Below are 20,939 nucleotides of genomic sequence, written 5' to 3'. Positions count from 1 at the left end.
TGTCTTGGCCAGAAAAAGCAGTCTAAGCTATCTTTCGCTCGGTGGATGTTGAAATCGTCAGCATCAATTTAAAATCAAGTTTTATATTTCACTTGGGGTGAGTTTTGTTGATAGAAAGAGGCGCGCGATGAAAGGCCAGAAAATGTTGGTCTTCTTGCTTCATCTTCACGTGTAGCTGTCCGCGTGTTCATAGGCAGTATTCCCAGCCACGTCATAGGATTTTTAAAATGTTGAACAAACATTTGAAGTCTTCCACACTTTTCTTCATAGTTGTCTTTAGTTTTTGAAAGCTTAGGGAAAAAAGTAGATATCAAATTATTTGAAAGTGATTTGAGACGCGACTCTTTATCGCGTGGTGGACCTGTCATTGGACACATGGGATATTTCCCGCCCCCGTCCTGGTGAAAACACAACCAGTCTGTCAGCGACTTCTTATTCGTCCAGAAAGAATGAATGTGCAGAACCTCCTGGAGACGGACTGGGTTAGAGGTGGTTGCCCAGCTACCGGACTGAGGATAGCAGAGTTGCAGAGACATTATCATTACCTTTATCACATCATCCGACCACGGTAGTTCAAGGTAGATAAGGCATCTACGTACGGTCATGACACATCACCATGAAAAGGTCTAAGCTCGTCGCTCCGTCAGCGAGTTCTGAAGGTTAGACAGTGTCTTCACTCTGGCAAGTATCTCAATTTTCTTTGTAAGAAGACATTAGAGAAATATTTTAGAGGGTGTGGTGTCAGAAAAATAACTGCAGCTGTAATTGTATTCTGAAGTTTAATCAAGACAATCCTCACTGTGATGCTGGTACTCGTATTTGCAAGTGTGTACAGTCTGAGGTCTAAGAAGCAGCCTTAACACTTTGTTTAAGAATGAAGGCTTATGAAAGAAGTGAGCTTAGAACTCCGTTGGTTTTGTTAATTGTCTTGAACTGTTGTCTGTTCGAGACTGTTACTGTGCAGATGGCACATGACATATTGAATGTATATTCTCTAGAGAGCTATGCGCGCAGTACATGTAGACAGTACTCGTGTAAGCCTGTATGTCAGTGTGTGTGTACAGAACTGCAAGTGCACTTAAAGTAGACATTTTTGCACTCGCGCGCGTACACACACACACGAACGCACAAAGGCATGAACACATAATAGTATTTCACATACATATGTACACATACAAACGTAAGTACACAAACACACACATTGCACATACAAATGCACACACACACAAGCACAACCACAGACACACAAACACGTTCACACACAGACACTTCACACACAAAACAACCCCTCCCCTAAGATCCTGCAATCTACGAGTCAGTTCTAAAATTATCTTCCCAGAGATTATTCAGCAAGGGAATTTCCGTTTTTTACTTTATGTGTGTGTATTCTGTTGTTTTGGATATTCCCACGTCATTGTTAATGGACCTCCGTTGCATCAGTCCTATTTTATGTTCAGCAGCGTCTGTTTATACTCAGTCACCTTACAGGCGCGGTTAGTTTAGCCCCAGACTTTCAATGTTTAAGGTGACCAGACAGTCCCGCTTTTGACCTCGTGTCCCGCCTGCTCATCGGGCGGAACGCCCAATGTCCCGCTTTCTGGCTTTCTGGCAAGTCCATCAAATGTCCCGGTTGTCTTTAAAAATCACTTTCTTCGGCGTTCTTTGACGGTGACGACACCATCATCGGCACGTGTCCCGCTTTCGCCCCCGAAACATCTGGTCACCTTAAATGTGTCACCTGAGTTTTATAGATTCGTCATTTTGTTATCATCTTCTTGTGATGATATCCAAAATTAACCACTACTGGGATTTTTTGTGTTCATCGCATTTTCCGACATGACGTCACGGATTTTGTCTTGAGTGTCAAAAAACAACAGATTTTGGTCGAGGTGAACTTTGACCTTGACTCTCACGCTGCTTGACAGTCACGACAGGGTCAAATCCCTCTACATGAATATTCAGCAGGTAGGTACATTGTTTTACTTGGCTGTAAACTTTCTTCCAGCTACAAATGATTTGCAAAACATAGAGGAAGGGACGATTGATGGGGATGGAGAGGAAGACACCCCCTGGACGGCCATGCAGTCAATGAACAGGTGCCACATTATTTAGGAGGAAGATGCACGGCTTTGGGGGAGAGGGGCACAGCCTCAATATTGACAGTGGATGACGTTCACATTCCTTTCTCCTCAGTATATTTTGTGAAGGTGCGGCTGCCTGCCTTGTTCCTACTTCAAGGTGTACACCCCCGACACTTGTGCTGACCTAAATAAAAGCTCGCTGTATTTTATAAGGTTATATAGCGATCTATTTTCTTGTTGCTGAATTTTTTTTTTAGTTTTTTGTTGTTGTTGTTGTTTTTTATCTTCCCGAGGAGTTTTGTTGACGAAACGGGAACCAGACCCGGTTTCTGTACGTTTCTTAGAAATAGTCACATTTCCCGCCATATTTTTCCCGCGAATCGTCACAACGACACTTTACAGGTCACGGTGGTGGGTCCAGTTAGCTTGCACTTTCAGTAAGTACACGGAATGCTCTTATATAGACTAGAACGGTGTATATAATCTTCATGTTGTAATTACGATCTTTATACTAGATACACACACCTTGATATGTTTATACTCTACCTATTGGCCGGACGTAAAGAATGCAATAGAATAAGCACGTGCAGTTTAAGTCGTAACAGTTTCCTATCAATCCACGTGCTGTATTCTACGCAAACATTTTCTTACAAGTTAGATAATCGTCAGAGGTGCAAATCTCTTCTATCCACTGAGGCACACAGCAGTCACTTCGCCTGAACACAGGAGGGGCGGTAACCGAGTAAGGGCGCGTAATCAATTCTGAAAATCATTATTTGTGAAATGAACCCATTCTTTATTGGAAATCTTGTTTTCTTTCTTGTTGTTAAGTGGAAGAAGTCTTTCACCTACAGATGATTTCCCACTGTAGAAGTTTTCGGGTGAGGACCAGGCTCAACTGGGGAAAGCGATGATAAGAAGGAGCAGGGGCGAGGGCGGTGGGGCGGTCGAGTAGTTCCCCCTTACACACCACGCGGCTTTGCCTTGCAAAAGAAAATTCTGGCTGTTTATGATATTAATATTCAGTTTGCTACATAATCGTAGTTATAATAGTATTTGCCAATTGCATCATCAGCTTCATCTTTCTCGCTTCTCGCTAAAATCGGAGTTTCAAAAATTACTTTGAATTCAGAGGCTTAAGCCCAACGGAAATTCCCGCAGAAAAACATTGAAAAGGTAAGTTTTCTATTTCTCAGAAAATGAGGATGGGTATTTCAGAAACTGCCGATTCATGGATGAAACGAAAACAAAAATTATCAGTTGGTTAAGTTCTTTTTTAACAGGTGCCAAAAATATGGTCCCAAAGCTTCGCCTGTCAAGTGCTACATTTCCACTGCGTCATTTTAGCTCTTGATTTGAAAGTTCACAAATCGCTGTATTTTTTACACGCAGTTATTGAGAAATTTTGAGATATGTGCCTGCAGTCTCGTGAGCAGTAGTCATACTATATTTACATGAAAACACGAACATATATTTTGTTGTGCATTAGAGAATCTACCAAATATAAATATCAATAATTAAAAGTACACATTTTCTTTACTACAGAAATTTACTAAAAGCTATTTAAGTTGAAGGTGAAAGTGGAATTAACTCTATAGTGTATGTATTTACTGGTAAAATTTTATCAACATGGGGCAGGGATCAGTCATAGAAACAAAATCAGACAGCACTGGATCACATGACATGATCAAGTGTAAGGGAAATGTAAGTGGCTTTACAATGAAGAGAGATCACATAAATGTGAAATATTTGTCAGATATTACAATTATACAAATTTGAGAATATTTTTGGGAATAAATATGTTGTAATAAACTAGTCGCTTGAAAAAGAAATGTATATTTAGATTAGCCATTAATTCATTGGCAACGACTTGATCTTCACATTAAATACCCAAACATGCATGAATTTAAAGCATTAGAAAATGACAACTCATGACTGGAAGAAGAGTCAAATTTACATGTCAAAATTATAATTAAAGTCAAAGTAAGCACAAGTAAACTGTTCCTGATTCAGCCCATTGAAACAGCTTTTTTCCCCCTCCCCCACCTTGAATCTAAAGAAAATGGGCTACATCTAATGGCATTTCCAAAAATTATTTTTTGACACAGAGCTTTCTGAATATGAACTACAAAATCTTTGTGATGTCTTATCTGTTAGGGAGTTTATTACACATGATGTAGCAGTAAATAAACATGACTTATGATGGTGAAAAAACTTTAGTGTCAGAAACAGGCTCCAAAATGGTGACATCTCATTCTTGATGTGTGCCCTTGTTTTTGAAAAATAAAAGGTACAATCAAAAAGGTATGAAACTTTCCCTCCCAGAGAAAAGAATACCAGAATGACCTGCCTTATAATTAACACCTGCTTGCATGTTTTAGGGAATTTGTTATTATGTGTAATCTGATTCTGATTTCAGGAAAACTAGGAAGAAGAGTGGTTGTTTGAGATGGCTGATGAAGCCATCAATTTTCCAAGCTTAGGTAGCACAGGACCTTTAAGCAGTGGTCCTGAAAGCTCACTGTTTATTAATGACAGAGGAGATCCGGAGTTGGTAAACAGTGCAGACAAAGAAAGATTCCTGTGTCCAGTACATCATGGATTGCTACGTGATCCACGACAAACACCCTGTGGTCACCGTTTGTGTGCAAGGTATTTGTTTCAAAGCATTTAGCTGGGAAGTTTTAAAAAATTATTCGTCATGTTATCAAAAGCTACTTCGTAAATTTTAATCCTTATTAGCTTTCAAAGAAAAAGTGACAACTTTTCTTAGTGTTTGAGAACTGGTTTGATGCTACTTTTCTTTGTATGATTCTTGGCCCTTCAGTTCTTGGCTACAAGTTTACCTGTTATTTTGTATCCATCAGTACTCTTGTACAGGAGAGATTTATTTCTTTTTAGTTGTGTGGAAGATTATTTGAAAGGATCTGAATCACGACGTTGTCCTGTAGGGGAAAGCGATTGTGAACCTATCACTCTACAAAATGTAAGTATACATCCGTAAATGAAGTAAAGTTTTCCTGCGTTAAATCAGACTCACTTTTGCCATTTTAATGTTTGTGTAAACTCATTTTGCCTTCTGCATTAGAAGTTCTATAAAATCTTTGAAACATGGCATAAATGAAAGTATGTTTTAAGTACTTTTATGAATGTATGTGTAAATATACATGGTGCAGGTCTTGCGTGACAACAGCTGTTCACGTGACATGAAAAAGTTGATGGTGTATTGCCTGAACAAGTCACGTAAGTGCCCTCACAAGTGTAAATACCATGAATTAAAGGTAAGCAGTATGAGCTTAGCAGATTTTTATGTCGTGATGCATTTTTTTTTGGAGTAATTAAATAATCAACATGGAACTATTACAACCAAAGTGGAAAGTGTTTCAATAAGTGGTTTCATTCTAACCACCTTTCTCACAGCATTGAAGCAGTCCATGCATCATATGGTCCCATAAACACATTTCCATAATTTAATGGAGAATATTATGCAGTTAGTATATCATAAATTTTATAGTTTCCTAGCAGCATAGAAAAAGGGAAGAGAATATGTGAACCAAGTCACTATCGAATAATAAAAGAGAATAATACTATCTGCATCAGAAACTCCGGGCTTTGTCTATGCATTTAACATTCCCTTAGATAGTTATGTCGATAATTTACATAGGATTTTTTGGATTATAGAATTGCAGCAAGACTACATCTTGAATGTTATCTGTTTTTAGTTTTGTTTTCTGTAATTTGGTAAAGGGTAGGTGTAGACTAAACACAACCACCAAATCTGCATTAGAAACTTAAACTTTTGCTGTTTCTGATTTTTCTGGTGTTACTTAGGTGATAAGATCGTTAATCTCTTCCAACTGATTAATGAAAGTTAATAAAGTGTATGAACATTGAACTTGTAGGCTGGTAGTCTATGCTGGTAAATTAGCATTTGTTAATTATTATTTGCACTATTGTGTTGTTCAGTCTGCCTGACTTGCTTCTGCTTTGTTGTCTGGTGATTGTTTTCAACTGTTTTTTTAAAGTGTTGTTTAATATACACTTCCAACATTTTTTTTTCTTTTATTGTTAGCTTTTGTTAAAAGCACATATATAAAAACACTTATAATTAAGTGCAGTACTGTGCTGATTATCTCTCTTCTTAATGAATGAAAGTTTTTGTTCACACAAATTGTCAACATTGTATTATTTTGTAGGTAATTTAGATTAAAGTGGATTTAATATTATTTTAGTATCTGATTCAAAGTACATGCATAATATATATTAAGCAACTGTAATTTTGTGCTTATTTCCAACAAAATAGATATAAGATCTGAAGTGTTGCTAAACAGGGATTTTTTTTCCTTGTCTTGTTTGAACTCTAAACAGTAGCATAAAATATTTCATTAATAATAATCTTTTTTATAAGTGATGACTGAGGCAAGTCAAGTCTTTTGTTCAAGAGCCAGAGAGTGCTGAAGAAACAAGACAGGTGTTGTGGGTTGGTGGTAAAAGTCATCTCACCAATTCCTCCAACCAATTAGGGCTACGTTTGTTTTTTTTTTTTTTTTTTTTTTTTGACATTTGTGTTTTACTCATCTGTTGAGAGGTATAAAGAAATTTTAACTATACACAATTAGTAATTCATCCATACAAAGCTTGAATAAATGTACAGAGATAAAAGATAAATACATGTAAATACAAAACAGTGTTATGTGAGACTGGTGATTTCTTGCAGACCCATATAGAATCCTGTGAATATGAAGACATTGCTTGCATTTATGCGTCACGTGGCTGCACAGAGAAATCATTGAGGAAAGACTCTATCAGTCACACTAGTGCTTGTCCCTTCAGACCAGTTCAATGCAAGTTTTGTAACCTTGAGATCAACCATAATCAGATCCAGGTATTGTACTGTGATGGTCGTTTTTAATCAGTTAAGCTAGGCTGAGAATGCAGGTTGTTTGTGTGAGGTTTACAAGACAAAGACAGATGGACAGAGGTCTTTCTCCTACCACATCCCATCAACTTGGAACAGATTACCGATCAGCCTTTGTCACTCTGAATCTCTGAATCAACAAACAGACCATGCTAAATACTCCTCCGTACGGTACTGGTTTCTTCATGTCATCATACCTCTCTGAGCTATCGACATGTTATGGCCTAAGTCTGTTTTTTCAGTCTGCTAGTGTTGCCTTTCGATCTGTGCTATGCATCAAATTCTTGAGAAAAATTCAGTAAACTTTCCTCCTCTGGACGCACCATATGAGATTCTCAGCCTCTCTTCCAGTTGGTATGTTCAAAGAGTCACAAAACCCACCTTTAAGAAATATTCATAATCAAGCCAACAGCTGTTTTCTCAGTTATTTATCTTCATCCTTGCACTTTGTTCATAGTGTCCATATTTGCTGGCATGTGTTTCTTTGCTGTTTGGTTGACTGTCAGTTTATGTGTAGTCTTTCATGCACATTACATTGAGCTGGCCTCCACGTAGGGAAATATACTCTTAAACTTCTTATTAATTATTATTAATAATTCTATCAATTTTTACATAAGGTTGTACTATCATTGGAATCATCACTGAATATACTTATGGACTATTCACATGAATCTTGTGGAGAAACTTGTAAACGTCCTATTCTTTGAACAGAATTGAGGGTTGTAGTGGCAAAATTTAAATAAGTTTTTAAAATGAAACGTTGTAATAAGCCTTTAAAGAAAAGGGTTATTCGCCTGTCTCTAGCATCATGAAAGTGAAGTGTGTCCTGAAAAAGAAACAGGATGCCCTTTTGGCTGTGGAGAGAAGAAAGTGAAGCGTAAGGAGGTAAGAGACTTATATGTTCTTTTTTCGCCATTTGGTGGTTTTTTGGATTGTTTCTAATTCTGTTTATTACCATAACTGAAGTTTCTTTTACTCCATTCATTCACAAGTGATTGATTGACAAGAGTCAGTGATTGATTTTGGTACTGCAGATTATGGACCACAGAGATGTTTGTCCTATACGTCCAATGGATTGTAAATTCAAGGCAATGGGCTGCAGCTTTGCTGTAAGTATATGAAGGTTTATATGTGGATTTGTGGAATGATTTGTTAATGAATGTCCTCAAGAATTGGATTCTTAATTTTTGTCTTGGTAAAAGTTTGAAGTAATTTATCAGTTGTTCAAATCAAATGACACCAGTGGCTTATCAGATAGTTTTTTTCCATTGACTATACAGAACATTTAACTGCATTTTTCCAGGGCAAGAAAGATGATGTAGAAAAGCATGAAAAACATGCGCAGGCTGAACATCTGGAGCTGCTGACACGGAAGGTTGCAGAACTTGAGCTTAAAAGCATGGACACTCAGAGTGCTCTTCAAGTAAGACTGAATTGTCGGTGTTTGAGGCTTTGTGCTTATGATGTATTTTAATGGTTTGCAGCTCTTGAATAGGAAAGTCTAGAAGACTAATAATTATAGAAATGGTATTTGACTTTTGGCTTGAGACTTACCTCTTTCTTACCATGTTATGTTCAGTGACATTTCACAATCTTTACATGACATTAAAATGCCATGTAATTTTTAACAGCTAAAATAAAAAGAATGCAGAATAAAGAAAATTTAAAAACTGAAAAATAAAAATGAGAGTTCTAGCTGAAACTTTTATATTATTCATGTCTGCATTTAACCAGTATTTTTTGAAAATATTGCTTCACCACCTTTGATAAGTTTTACTCATCAAGACTGTCTATAACAAGAAAAACTTTATGGAAACCAAAAAAGCAGTGTCAGTCACTTGATTATAAGGAGACTTCATGAAGTGTTTCAACTCCTGCAGATTAGCTACAATGTGGCAACAATATACTAGGAAATATTGCTGGGCTAACCTAAGAAATTTGTTTTTAAAATCTCTGGTAAGAACTTCAGTTCAGTCAACCTGCCTTGCAAGGTATGCCGTTCTTGGCCCCTTCACCCCTTCTGTCAGCTTCGTGTGGCGTTGTTTCGAAGGGCAGACCACTTCAGCTCCCCTGTCGTACATGTCGGGGCCGCAGGTTAATTGGGCACCGGGTTCAGATCTTGTGCAGTTGAGGACGCTCTGTTTCTTGGGGGAGTCAGAGGATGCAGACAAAGAAACATTGCTTATAGAACCTTGCCGTCTGACAGATGCCGTTGCTTAGCACAGTAGCAGCTGTTCACGTGCGGCAGCTGATAAAGAGAATGACAGAAACAGAAGACGTTTTTACCCCTTGCTCCAGCTTTCGAAGAATGTGAGACTACTGGGAAACAAGCTCTTGGGTTTGAGTATCTCACAGTTTATGGGTGAATCTCAGCTACTTTGCCTGGTGAGTGAAGCCATTTTTGTTTTGTCAGAGAAGGACATGGACTATCTTGGAGAGTTGTTACATTAGCTCGAGTTCTTAAAAGGGCCTCTTGCATGCGTCAGTCTGTAGTATGACTGTACAGATGAATGTCAGATTGATCCATAGAGATGTAGTATTTACAGGGTCCTCATTTCTCCAGGATCATTACAAACAGCTCCAGGGAGCCAGCTGTGGGGGATATTTTCTCTTCAGAAGTGCCATTTAGAAAGTGAGACAGGTGGCCTTCTCAGAGCGACCGGCCTGTGATGGTCAACATGCCAAGGGAACAACGATCCTCTTTCAGGCAGTTGCCAGCAAAGCCACAACACCCTGCCAGATCTCGTAACCAGCGAACTGCCACCCAGAGGGCTCCTACTGTAGCAGCAGGACCTAGGGGTAGAGCCAGTGGACGCTTCCACCCATATGGCGCTGGTTCTTCTCAGACGAACACGGAACTGACACCGGGAAGGACAGGGGAAGGCCTCATCATAATAGCCCAGTGACCCCCTCAGAGGACCCCTGAACTGGGAGGTCGCGACGGAAACAACACGGCCAGACAGCGTTCCAGAGAACATCCGCCAGTGGTAGGATATACAGCCTGGAATCTTCACTCCTCTTCAGCCCACACAGCGAGGCCTGGGAAGTGACCAGGCAGGATGCTGTGCTTCGGGGGACACCCCTGGCCTGGGATATCCATGGCATGTCCTCCCTGGGCCAGGTGGAGTGTGGGCATGGGACCCACCTCATTCATTCAGAAGTCTGCCTGGTAAGTATGCATCATTTGAGACTTCTTGGCAATGGCAGTGCGGCTATCCCCCAGCCTCTGGAGCCTGGTTCAATGCCCAGCCTTGTCTGCAAGCACAGAGGAACACCTGGTCTTGCCAGGGGGCTATCCGGCTTGAACTGTGAGCCTGGTCAGCAGCACATCTTTGAGACTGGTAAGATCCCCAGTCTTATCAGCAGGCCTCGAGGACCGCTCAGATCTGCCCGTACGTCATGCGAGCGGCCTAGCCTTGATGGAGAGCATGGTTTACAGCACAGCCTTTTCTTCATTCCTGCCCCATTGTCCAGCACTGCCTGGGAGCTGCAGAACTGTCAGGCCTCATCTTTGGGTAAAATACAACTTGGCATATCTGATGACCCTACTGACTTGGAGTTGATCAATCAGATTTGGCGTCAAAACAAGATTTTGTCCACCTGGTCACAAGATTCCACACACAGTTTAATCGAGTCTCCCTGTTGGAGGCACGATGGAGACCTATCCAGCTATGATCAGCTCATTTCTGAACTCAGACAACAGTTAGCCCGAGAATGGCTACATCAGATCTGCTGCTGTTGGGATGGCTGCGCACGTGACCTCTTCGACTGATCTTTCTAGCACGCTGAAGACTATCTACGTGTCGGCTGGACGTTCAGGTACTGATGACGGAGAAGACCAAGATACATCTGTCAGCTTTGAATGACAACATGTGGTTAGCCATGGGTGTTCCCTTAAGGATCCATTGCCGGATTTTTCCCTGTGCAGATGCCAGCCAAATCAGCTACGGGGGAAGGGGGAGACTCATCTGCTTCCTGGCTTCTGGATACACCAGGAACAGTGGTCAGTTGAGCATTCTCTAACACATCAATGTTCTGTAACTGTTGGCAGTGTGGAAGGCACTACAGGCTTGGAGGAACGTACTGCAGGTAAAAACAGTAATGGTCCTGTCCAACAACTTGGCAGTAGTGACCTACTTATGCCAACAGGGTTCTAATTCTCCCCAGAACTGTGCCTTCTTGTGTGGAAGTTGCTTTGGTGGTGCCATGATCTCAGCATCTCACTGAGGGCTCGATACATTCTGGGCGACTCGGTGTCATTGCAGATGCCTTGAACAAGAAGGGAAAGATCATTCACTAAGAGTGGTCCCTGCATCTGGATATCTCTCAACACGTGTCAAGTGTTCTTTCACCCATGGTGGATCTCTTTGCAATGGGTTGGAACAAACTCCCAACATTTGTGTCACCAGTCCCTGATCCGCTAGCTTGGGCAGTTGACGCCTTGTCCTTGAATTGGGAGGGACTTGGTGCTTATGCCTTTCCTCCAACAGTTCTTCTGCCCAAAGTCTTGGCAAAGATCCAGGGAACCAATGTTAGTATCCTCCTAGTGGCATCTCTAAACTAGAATCAAAGTTGGTAGTGCTCTCGATGGTGGTACTGCAGAAGCTACTTACTATCTGGAGGCTACTGAAACAGCCACACAGATCTTTCATCCAGCACCAGAAACCCTCAACCTTCACTCTTGGGTATTAACAGGGATACCGTCTCATGTGGATGCTTCCTGCATGAAACAATGGCGTGGATCTCTACTGCTAGAATTCCCTCCCCTTTAAAATCCTATGAAGGTAAGTGGAGAGTTTTTCAGAAGTGGAGGATTGGTCAGGGATGGGATCTTACAGGGGGTGAATTTTTTTGTGGGTCTTTCATGCAAAATCCCTGGCGCCCATAACTATCAAAGGTTATAGAGCAATGCTTTCTGATACTTTCAGACATTTGGGACGTGGGGTCCAATAGGGATATTTCTGCTTTGCTGGCAAATTTGTTGTTGTTGGCCCTTTTCCCCTCGTGGAATTTGGGTTGGATACTGACCTTCCTGAACTCGGCAGCCTTTGAGCTTTAATGTAGGGCCTCCTTTAAGCTCTTAACATGAAAGACCTGCTTTTTAGTTGCTGTGGCCTCCACATCGAGAGTTTCGGAGATTTATGCTCTTCCACAGATCCCTCTTGCTTACGGTTTTGAGTGGATGGTTCGGTATCTCTTCTGATTTATCCAGGATTCATAGCTAAGAATAGACTTCTGGCACAGGGGCCACAGGAAGTTACCTTTCTTCCTCTACCAAGGTTGGCCCCAGGGATCCAATCTAGGACCCAGTTAGGGCCTTATGGATCTATCTCAAGAGATCAGCACCTCACAGAAAGGGGCAATTGCAGCTGTTTGACTATAAGAGAAGGTAAGGCAGATATTTCAGCACAGTTGGTAGTGGCTTAGATCAAGGCAGTGATTAAACTCGCCTATGTGGCGCTGTTCCCAACAGCGGCCTCCCTTGTCGTTACCAGAGCAAATAAGGTTTGAGTACTTGTTACTAGCTTAGCCTTTCTGAGGAATGTTGCACTAAAGAATATAATTCAGGCAATAGGATGGTGTTCTAATTCAACGTTTGCTGGATTTGGGACTTTGCACCCCATTCTGACTCCTTAGATGCAATTGGCGTTGACTCTGCAGCACAGCATGTGGCAGGTACGATGGCCTGCTCGCCCGCACCAAAGGCAGCTTTGCATTAATGCCTCTCAGCCTACATCCCGGCTAGATTTGAGGGTATGTTGTTTCACCGGATTATCTCCAAGTTTCTGCAGAGAGGGATGCCTCAACAGTAATGGAGTGCCACTGGCGTGCATCCAGGTGGGGATGGGAGTGGGCTGAGCTGTATTCAAGGGTTTGGACAGCTGGATTTGGGTAGCTAGAGGGTGATATCTCCATATATTCATGAAGTAATGTCATCTGGTAAGTACTCGAAGAAAAAAAATTTACCACCGAAAATGGCATATTTGGGAGTTTTATTGTGGTATAGAATAGACTTATTCTTATCCAATAAAATGCGCAGGTGCAAAATATCAGTAAAAAATGAATATGGAGCATATCAACTTGTAGCTGACAAAATTTATTCCATTTACATTAAAAAAAATAGTTTTATAAAAGAAAATAGTTGTCAGTCTTACAATTCATGCCTGTACTGTAAAGAGAAGCAGGAAAAAATGTTACGACCACCTAGGTTTCAGTGGTTTCTTAATTTCATAAATGCAGTTACTCAGATCCTTTTTTTTTTTTTTTTCCTTAGACCATAACAGTGCAGCGTGATGAGCTACAACAGAGCCTGAGCTCAATGCGAAGTCAAGACCCTAACCTCCAGGCCATGCTGCACCAGCTGGAAGGACAAGGACGGGACTTCAGGGTATGCTTTGTCTCCAAAATGCATTGTAATAGTTTGAATGAAATGAGAGCTCGCTTAAATCTTCTGCTAACCAGTAGCCATCACTGTTTCCTATGTAGTACAGTATCTGTACAAGAATCTGCTACAGCTACTTGAAGCACATAGTGCCTGCCAGAATGTCTACCTTGTGTTTCTATTAGGACAAGTGTAATGGCAGTTTATATCAAACATATTTTGCAGTTTGATAGCACTTTGCCTCAGAAGAAAAGAAATGCTTCTCTTTTTAAGAAAGAATATATGTACTAAATGACCATGTATCACTAAATAAATAACAATACAGGTTTTTCTACTTTGGCTTTAGCAGTTTTATTAGATGACTTACAAGTTGTATGTATGTCCTTGGGGTGTCACCAGGAGCCTTTTTTTGTTCACCTAGCATAATCAGTGGGAAAAAAATGCTTGGTCTCAGAAAGTGGTTTCTGATCATGTGACAAACCAAGAAAGCACTCACAGATAAGCAATCATTCTGATTATTATCTGCAGCTCAAATTGGTTGGTCTTCTTGAGCGCGTAATTGTGCTGGAAAGGCGTGTGCCAGAACTAGCTGAGCGAAGAAAAGTGGAGGAAATCGAGAGGAGTATCACAACCATCAACCAGCGCTTAGCACAGGTTCAGACTTCGGCTGGAAGTGGGACTGGTGGCCCTGTGACAGTACCACGCTATGGCACTATTAACGATATGGCAGGTATATGCATAATTGTGTAAAAATTCTGTCCCAATATTAAATGTATATTAAACGTATGTGCTAAAGTTATGTAATTTCTGCAATGCCAACATACTTCCTATGCTGTTTTTCAAAACGATGTAGATGACATTTGTTTTTTCTCATTAATGCACTATATGTATAGTTGCAATATTTAAGCAAAGATGGGTTGTTGAGTACAAATCAAAACAATCTCATGTGATTAATAAGTGACTCATGCAGAACACTTTATGAAATAACCATGTAACTTGAGCAACCATTCCCCTTTTTCTTCCTCAACCAGATGCATTTTCAACTCAACTTAGTGCACATGATAGACAGCTAGGTGTGCATGATGTGCGCATGGCAGAAATGGACCTGCGCTTCCAGCTACTGGAGACGGCCTCGTATGATGGCATGCTTGTGTGGAAAATCCGAGATTATGAGCGCCGTAAGAGAGATGCTGTCAATGGGAGAACGCTTTCCTTGTACAGCCAACCTTTCTACACTGGAAGATTTGGGTACAAAATGTGTGCTCGAGTCTATCTCAATGGTGATGGAATGGGAAAGACTACGCACATGTCCCTTTTCTTTGTCATTATGCGAGGTGAGTTTTGAGAGATCAGGGAGAGTAGCTTTAACATTATGTGAAAGAAAGTGTGTGAAAGTGTTTGGGCATGCTGCTTGATCTCTTGACAAATCAACTCCTTTCAGTTTTTTCCCCTCTACAGGAGAATATGATGCCCTTCTGAACTGGCCTTTTCGGCAAAAGGTGACACTGACATTACTGGATCAGTCAGCAGAAAAACGTCATCTCTCAGATCACTTCCAGCCTGACCCAACATCATCTAGTTTTCAAAGACCTTCAGGAGAGATGAATGTAGCTAGTGGATGTCCTTTGTTTGTTTCTCATGCTGTACTGGAAAACCCAGCTAATGGATATGTTAGAGATGACACAATATTTATTAAGATTGCAGTGGACACAATACCAAATCCTTTTTGAATGTATTAAGGGAACATTTTTTCTGTTTTAGTATACCATGTTCAATTATTTGACGTGAAATTTATTATGTATTTTCATCATCCTTTACATTGACATAAAGTGGCATCCACACTGCCACAACATTGTCTACCACCTTGTAGGATGGGTACAGTCCTGATTGTCCAGTACGGCGGTTAGTTCCTTTAGAAAATCCATCCCAGTGGTTTCCAGCTATTCCTACCAAGTCGCCTACTTGCAGGGAGATCTCTTCATTTCGAGAAGCATTGTAGTTTTCCCAAGCAAGCATGTTATGAGCATTCTGGCCACCAAAGTAGAATGAATCATCTAAAGATCTGAAGTAGGTTGAAGCATCACCATGCAGGGTCTGCATTAGTTCATAGGCCACTCGACATACCTATCAGACAAAAGCAGTTTTAACTCTGTAAAATACAGCACCCACTAGACAGAAGCAAATTTCCTGATATTTCTTAGGCTAGAATTTATATTTATGGGGCTGATTGCATCTTTAAATTATAGACACTTGGGCTAATCGGAAATGCTGCACAAATTTAGAACGTTTTAAAACTAAAATTGTTTTAAGCTTTTCTACTTTAGTTTACACCAGCAATTTTTTCAGATCGTACAATTTTTTGTATGCACTAGTGCAACACCTTTAAATAGCATAGGAGTGGTTTTTGAAACTTTTCTTTTAGAACAGTTTCAAGTTTGAAAAACACTGAGCAACTAGCCGCTGAACTTTATAAATAAAATTTAAAGCAAATATACTTTAAAGTGATAAGTTACAGTTGCAAAATTCCTTCTTGCCTTTAAATGATTAATGATTCACAAACTTTTGTCCAGAATTTGTTTTCATTAGGTGTCTGGTTAAGAAAGATCTTAAACACAGCTACATGTTTTTCTTTAATTTCATTGCCTGGGTAGAGTTTGCTAGAACATCATTAATTTGCGTATGATGTGTACAAAATTACAAAAGAACTATTTTGTTCAGTCCTTACTTCTCCTGAGTATAGGTCACTATTCGACTGGTAAACATTTTATTACATAGAGGTCAGGGGAAAAAACTCAAATATTCTCATATTTAACAGTATATTCCCAGTTAAAAACTGGAAAAATCTTTTATGTGCAGAAGTTTCAGCCTAATGCCTTCAGGCCATGCCAACACCTCACAAGTTACACCGACTTCAACAACATTTATCTTATTTGTCATGCATTTAAAACATTTTCTTAAACTGAAAAAAAAAAAAGTAAAATGTGGAACAGTCAAATAAAAGCAAACTAAAAATCTAAGTTGATACTTATGACAGGTTGAAGACCTGAAAAGATTTCATGTGTGAAAAACTAGGGCCAAAGCAGAGCAGGTGTGGGGAGGAAGATAGTCCTCCTTGAGGACCATTTTTTTTCACCTCCTTCCTGTAGTCTTGCTTACACTGTAAGTTGCTGTCGATTGAACCCAAACCAATTCTTGAAGTTTGTTGCCCTTTTTGACATCTCTCAATGTTTGTTGTTGGGGAACACCCTAATCTCTTTCATGGAAATAATCATACATATCCTGTCAAAAGCAGATATAACTACAGAGGGCAACTGCAGTTAGGAGTGATGTGAATGAATGGTGAAGACTACCTTCCAATCAGTGCATTTAAAACTGTTCACTCACATTACTGATGCTGTCCTTTTGTCGGGATTTATGTAGTGACAAAATTTTGAATAACTGATCAGACATGCCAAGAGAGGGTCTCTTTCTCCTTCAGCTACAATGGCATATGTCTAATGTTTTCCTTGTGAGTTTCATGACAAAACTCTTTTTTTTTCTATTCTAAATCCTTTTCTTTAAGAAAATGCTTTGCTGCTACACAAATGACTTTCATTGTACTTTGTGAGTCATTGTGACTTGAAAGGTGTTAGCTAGATTTGAAGGCAGATGCTTCCGAGCCTATGGAGATTAAAGGCCTATATTCTGTATTAAAATTTGCAGAAGATAAGCATGTATTTGAGAGTATGTGTATAGCTAAGAAGCCCTTTTAATAAAATAGATGCTGTCGCAAAACTTTGTATCATATGAAGACCAAAGATACCCAAGCAGATTGAAATGAAAAATTCATGTTTCACCTAATGATGCATTCTGGACAAAATTTTGCAGCCTACCAAAACTGGATCTTTAAGATTGTTAATTTGAACATTATGATAAAGTAGGGGAATTGATATAAGTAAAATGATTTGTGCATTACAATTGTAATTGCTTATAATGGGCTGTTTTGGTAATCTGCCATTAAAGCTACAAATAATGTATAGGGTGGGTAAAAAAAACTCCATATTTAAAATAACTATTTATCAATCGTAATGGAAGTTTTAGTATGGACAGAAAAATGGTAGAACTTGTCTGCAGTGTTAAAACTGTTATTGAACTGTCTGCATAGTAAATGTCTATATTATCCACATGCCTGTGAAGAAAATGTGCATACAAGGTAGTCGCTTGAAGATAAGAAATGGATATCAAGAATGATCCCCATCAATGATCTTGGAGTGTAGCGAGATTCATGAGCCGCTAGAGATATCCAGTCATCATATACGAAGATGTAGTTTCTATAACTGCAAAAAAAAAATCCAAAAACAATAAAGTTTATAATGCCTTTCTGCAGAGATGTAGATGTGGGAATAAATGAGGGATGAATAAAAATTTACTTCTCTCTAGCCTCCTTCAGGACATTTGGATCATCAGTAGCTAAATAAACACGTCGTGTAAGAGGTCCAGTGTGGTGTTCTAGCTGCTGGTAATAGTCCTCCACATGATGCATGTATTCTTCTAGGCTGTGAAAAGCAGCTTCTCCAAACAATTTGTCTGTACGTCGAACATGGACTCTTGAAACATATAGCAGTTATTTTATGCATTTACAATGCCAATTGAACAATATTCATTTTGATTTTCTCAAGACATGCACTCTGCTTAATTAGCATATCCATTATAAAAAGCATTCAGTCATATTGGATACCATTTTAATATCTCCTGCTTAAAGGAAAGTGCAAGTGAACTAGCAGGTGTGTGCAAGACTGTAAGAATTCTACTTGCAACTATAACCCAATTCAGCAGTGATGTAAAGGGAGATTTCTGGTTCTTTCAGTTTTGCAATGGAATTCTACTAATTTTCTTATACATTGATCTTTGGCACACAACAACTGTCATGTCAAACTTGCCACAATGAAACTTTATTATTATTTGTAAGCTTGTCCTCTGTCCTGTTCTTTTGAAACTCAGCATTCTCAGTAGTGTGCAACTTTACTTATGATTCCCTTTAAAACACAACACTGTTCTGGATATCACAGAATGTGGTTTCAAGAGAACAGTTAATAAATGCAAAATTTGTAAAGCGCATACTCACACTCCCAAGGAGTATGCTCAAGAACCAAACATGGACAGGAAAACACAAATAATGTAAATTATAAAAGAATAAACAACCGTACAAAACAATAAAATCAAATACAGAAAACAAGAGGAACCAAATAACAAGAATGAGCTAGAGTAACATGATATTGCAAAAGGAAGGGTGTGAAAAAGGACTAGCATTATGGGAAAGGGTTTTAGGAGTGATGTTTACAGTAGAGGTGAGTTTTCAGTCAACGTTTATAGTTAAACAGCAGTGCATTCACCCAACTATCGGCTTCTTAAATCCCATCTCCTTTGCTGACTGCTCTATGTTCTCCTGAAGATGTTTCTGTGGTCGCATGAGGTATCGTAACAGCTGACCGATCCACCATACAGGAGGGTCGCCATGGAAAGTCATAAGCCGAGGTGCCAAATCCTTGGGAATGGCCAGAGGTAAAATGTCTGGCCGAGGATTCAGAGAATCCACCACTGGTATCTTGAGAATCCTTATTGGAGAATAGCTCTTAGAAGATGCTGAAAACACTAAACCAAGAAAAGTAATGAGGAACATTTCTGTAACAATCTGTGTTCTTGTTCATTTTAAAGCCTTTCCAACCCAATTTTTCAACCTTATGTACACCTAATGCTTGAAGTTTCCATTGTATGCTCCGTTCACCACCTTGTTACCCTCTTTTCCATGTACGTTATAAAACTTGGTTTCTCTGTGAGCGATTTTGACCAGTAGAGCGTACAAGTGTCTGTGCTGATGTATACGTGGTTTTTATAAAATTGCCCTCACTGGTCAACCTTAATTGGTCTCATATCAAGGACTCCTTGGTGTAAGGCAAGATGAAAAGCATCTGCTTGAGGCAAAAAGTTCTTTGCTGCAAATTGTAAGGCCATTTCTGGCATGCCGTTGAACAGAATATTTGCTCACTTTTCAGGCACTGCACGTTTGCTAGCACCTTGTGTTATCAGATCCCATCTGTTAAGAAATATCCACCTAACATCCATAAACAACAATTTTAATACACACAGACACTATAACTTGCACCTACCTTCTACCTGCTCTCTTTCTTGTCTTGAATCATTTGTACAAGTTTCAGAAAGTGGCTGGAACACCGACTCCCATCCTTTATCAGAGACATAGTTCCAATATGGTATATCCAGAATTAGAGTGCGTTCCGTAGCATATGCCACTAAGAGGCAGTATGCTAAGTGATGAAGCTGGCAGCCAAATCCACAGCCCTTTATGTTACATACTGCAACCCGCACATTCTCACAGTCTGCTGGATTCTAAACAAAATAATTTTTAAAAATTTTCTGTAAGAACAGAATCAGAAGATGTCATATTACATAAAACAGAATTCAAAAGCAGTATTTGTTTTAATAGTAACCATCCTGTTTAGCAAAACAAATTACACCTCTTTGGGGAAAAAGAGAACTATAGTTTGCACGTGCAGTACAAAGAATAGCAAAATGTTGTTCCTATGGTAAGCAGACGGGGATTGACAATTCATTGAAAAGACAATGTAAAATCTCCTGAAGCAAGTATAGCTGACGGGGGCAAAGTACAACCTGTTGAGGTCTTTAGACTGACTCAGCTGCCAAAATGTGTGCTGTTTTCATAATTTGTTCTTATTTAACTTAGGTTAAATGGAAATTTTATGTATACAGGTTCAGCATCTACTCTGATTTAAAGAGCTTGACAGTACTTTTTTCTGATTGGAGTATTTGAGGGCCATTGCTGATTATCTGCAATAAATAACTTCATTTAGTCAAAAATGAGATCTGTTTTTGTTTTAAGCATGTTTTTACAAATTTTATTACATCTGTATTGAATCTTGCTTATGTTTATGGTAATCACAAAATAGCTACTTCCACAATGCTTCTTCACCTGTAAAAACATTAGGCGCCGCTGTACCAGGTTGCCAAGTCTTCTAGACTCAGAAATTCGCCATTTCTCATCTTCGTCAACAAGTCGTAATAAAAGAAAGTCATCTGTCATCGTTCTGTTGGGATAAAAAGCCACTTCATCACTACTAGGATGTATGTGCCATTATCAGTGCATGCACCATCACAAAATATGTAAACAACAGTGACAGAATTTGCCTAGTAGTCAAATGGCAGTCTGTCCTCATTAATCACCTGCTGTATATGAATGGAACTATCCAAATGCAATGTTTTTGCTGTGACCCGGAACTAGCAAAACCTTCCAATTTTATAGCAATTGTTTCATGGCAATTATTCTATAGCAGCTCATTTTCACTATGTATATTAGATATTAGTATATCAGGCAGCAAATGTTACATTTAATTCTAGTTTGTAGCTGTGATCATGTATAAGCAAAAGATTTTACACAACTTACCTCTGATATCCTACAAGTGATTTCTGCATTTCTTGGACAACATTCTTAACAGATGGAAAGAAAGCTGCTGCTGCATTCAACTTCTTCATCATGGCATTAATG

At 39.5% G+C, this 20,939-nt stretch overlaps 2 protein-coding genes across 7 annotated transcripts; one reads left to right on the top strand and one right to left on the bottom strand.

Annotated features, from left to right (window-relative positions):
• The first annotated feature begins 228 nt into the window (after window positions 1-228).
• Window positions 229-15,148, top strand: LOC112570137 (TNF receptor-associated factor 3-like). 5 transcript variants are annotated; one of them, XM_025248413.1, is made up of 12 exons: window positions 229-681; window positions 4,501-4,733; window positions 4,983-5,067; window positions 5,258-5,362; window positions 6,799-6,966; window positions 7,804-7,884; window positions 8,034-8,108; window positions 8,303-8,422; window positions 13,274-13,387; window positions 13,910-14,111; window positions 14,413-14,715; window positions 14,840-15,148. In XM_025248413.1, the coding sequence occupies exons 2-12, from the start codon at window positions 4,531-4,533 to the stop codon at window positions 15,109-15,111; spliced, it is 1,728 nt and encodes a 575-aa protein (XP_025104198.1). In that variant the 5' UTR covers window positions 229-681; window positions 4,501-4,530; the 3' UTR covers window positions 15,112-15,148. The 5 variants fall into 5 exon arrangements, with proteins under 5 accessions (XP_025104198.1, XP_025104197.1, XP_025104200.1 ...); XM_025248412.1 differs by lacking the exon at window positions 229-681 and adding an exon at window positions 1,224-1,965; XM_025248415.1 differs by lacking the exon at window positions 229-681 and adding an exon at window positions 2,030-2,518.
• LOC112570148 (alpha-(1,6)-fucosyltransferase-like) lies at window positions 15,142-20,331 on the bottom strand. 2 transcript variants are annotated; one of them, XM_025248435.1, is made up of 5 exons: window positions 19,528-20,331; window positions 18,754-19,012; window positions 17,791-17,967; window positions 17,550-17,697; window positions 15,142-15,505 (listed from the first exon to the last, which is right to left on the bottom strand). In XM_025248435.1, exons 2-5 carry the CDS (start codon window positions 18,885-18,887, stop codon window positions 15,176-15,178), a joined length of 789 nt encoding a protein of 262 aa, XP_025104220.1. In that variant the 5' UTR covers window positions 18,888-19,012; window positions 19,528-20,331; the 3' UTR covers window positions 15,142-15,175. The 2 variants fall into 2 exon arrangements, with proteins under 2 accessions (XP_025104220.1, XP_025104219.1); XM_025248434.1 differs by lacking the exon at window positions 19,528-20,331 and having other exon boundaries at window positions 18,754-19,513.
• Window positions 20,332-20,939: the final 608 nt, after the last annotated feature.

This window comes from Pomacea canaliculata, linkage group LG8, assembly GCF_003073045.1.
Source record: "Pomacea canaliculata isolate SZHN2017 linkage group LG8, ASM307304v1, whole genome shotgun sequence".
Classification (NCBI taxonomy): Eukaryota; Metazoa; Mollusca; class Gastropoda; order Architaenioglossa; family Ampullariidae; genus Pomacea; species Pomacea canaliculata.
This window is presented reverse-complemented; position numbering and strand designations above follow the sequence as displayed.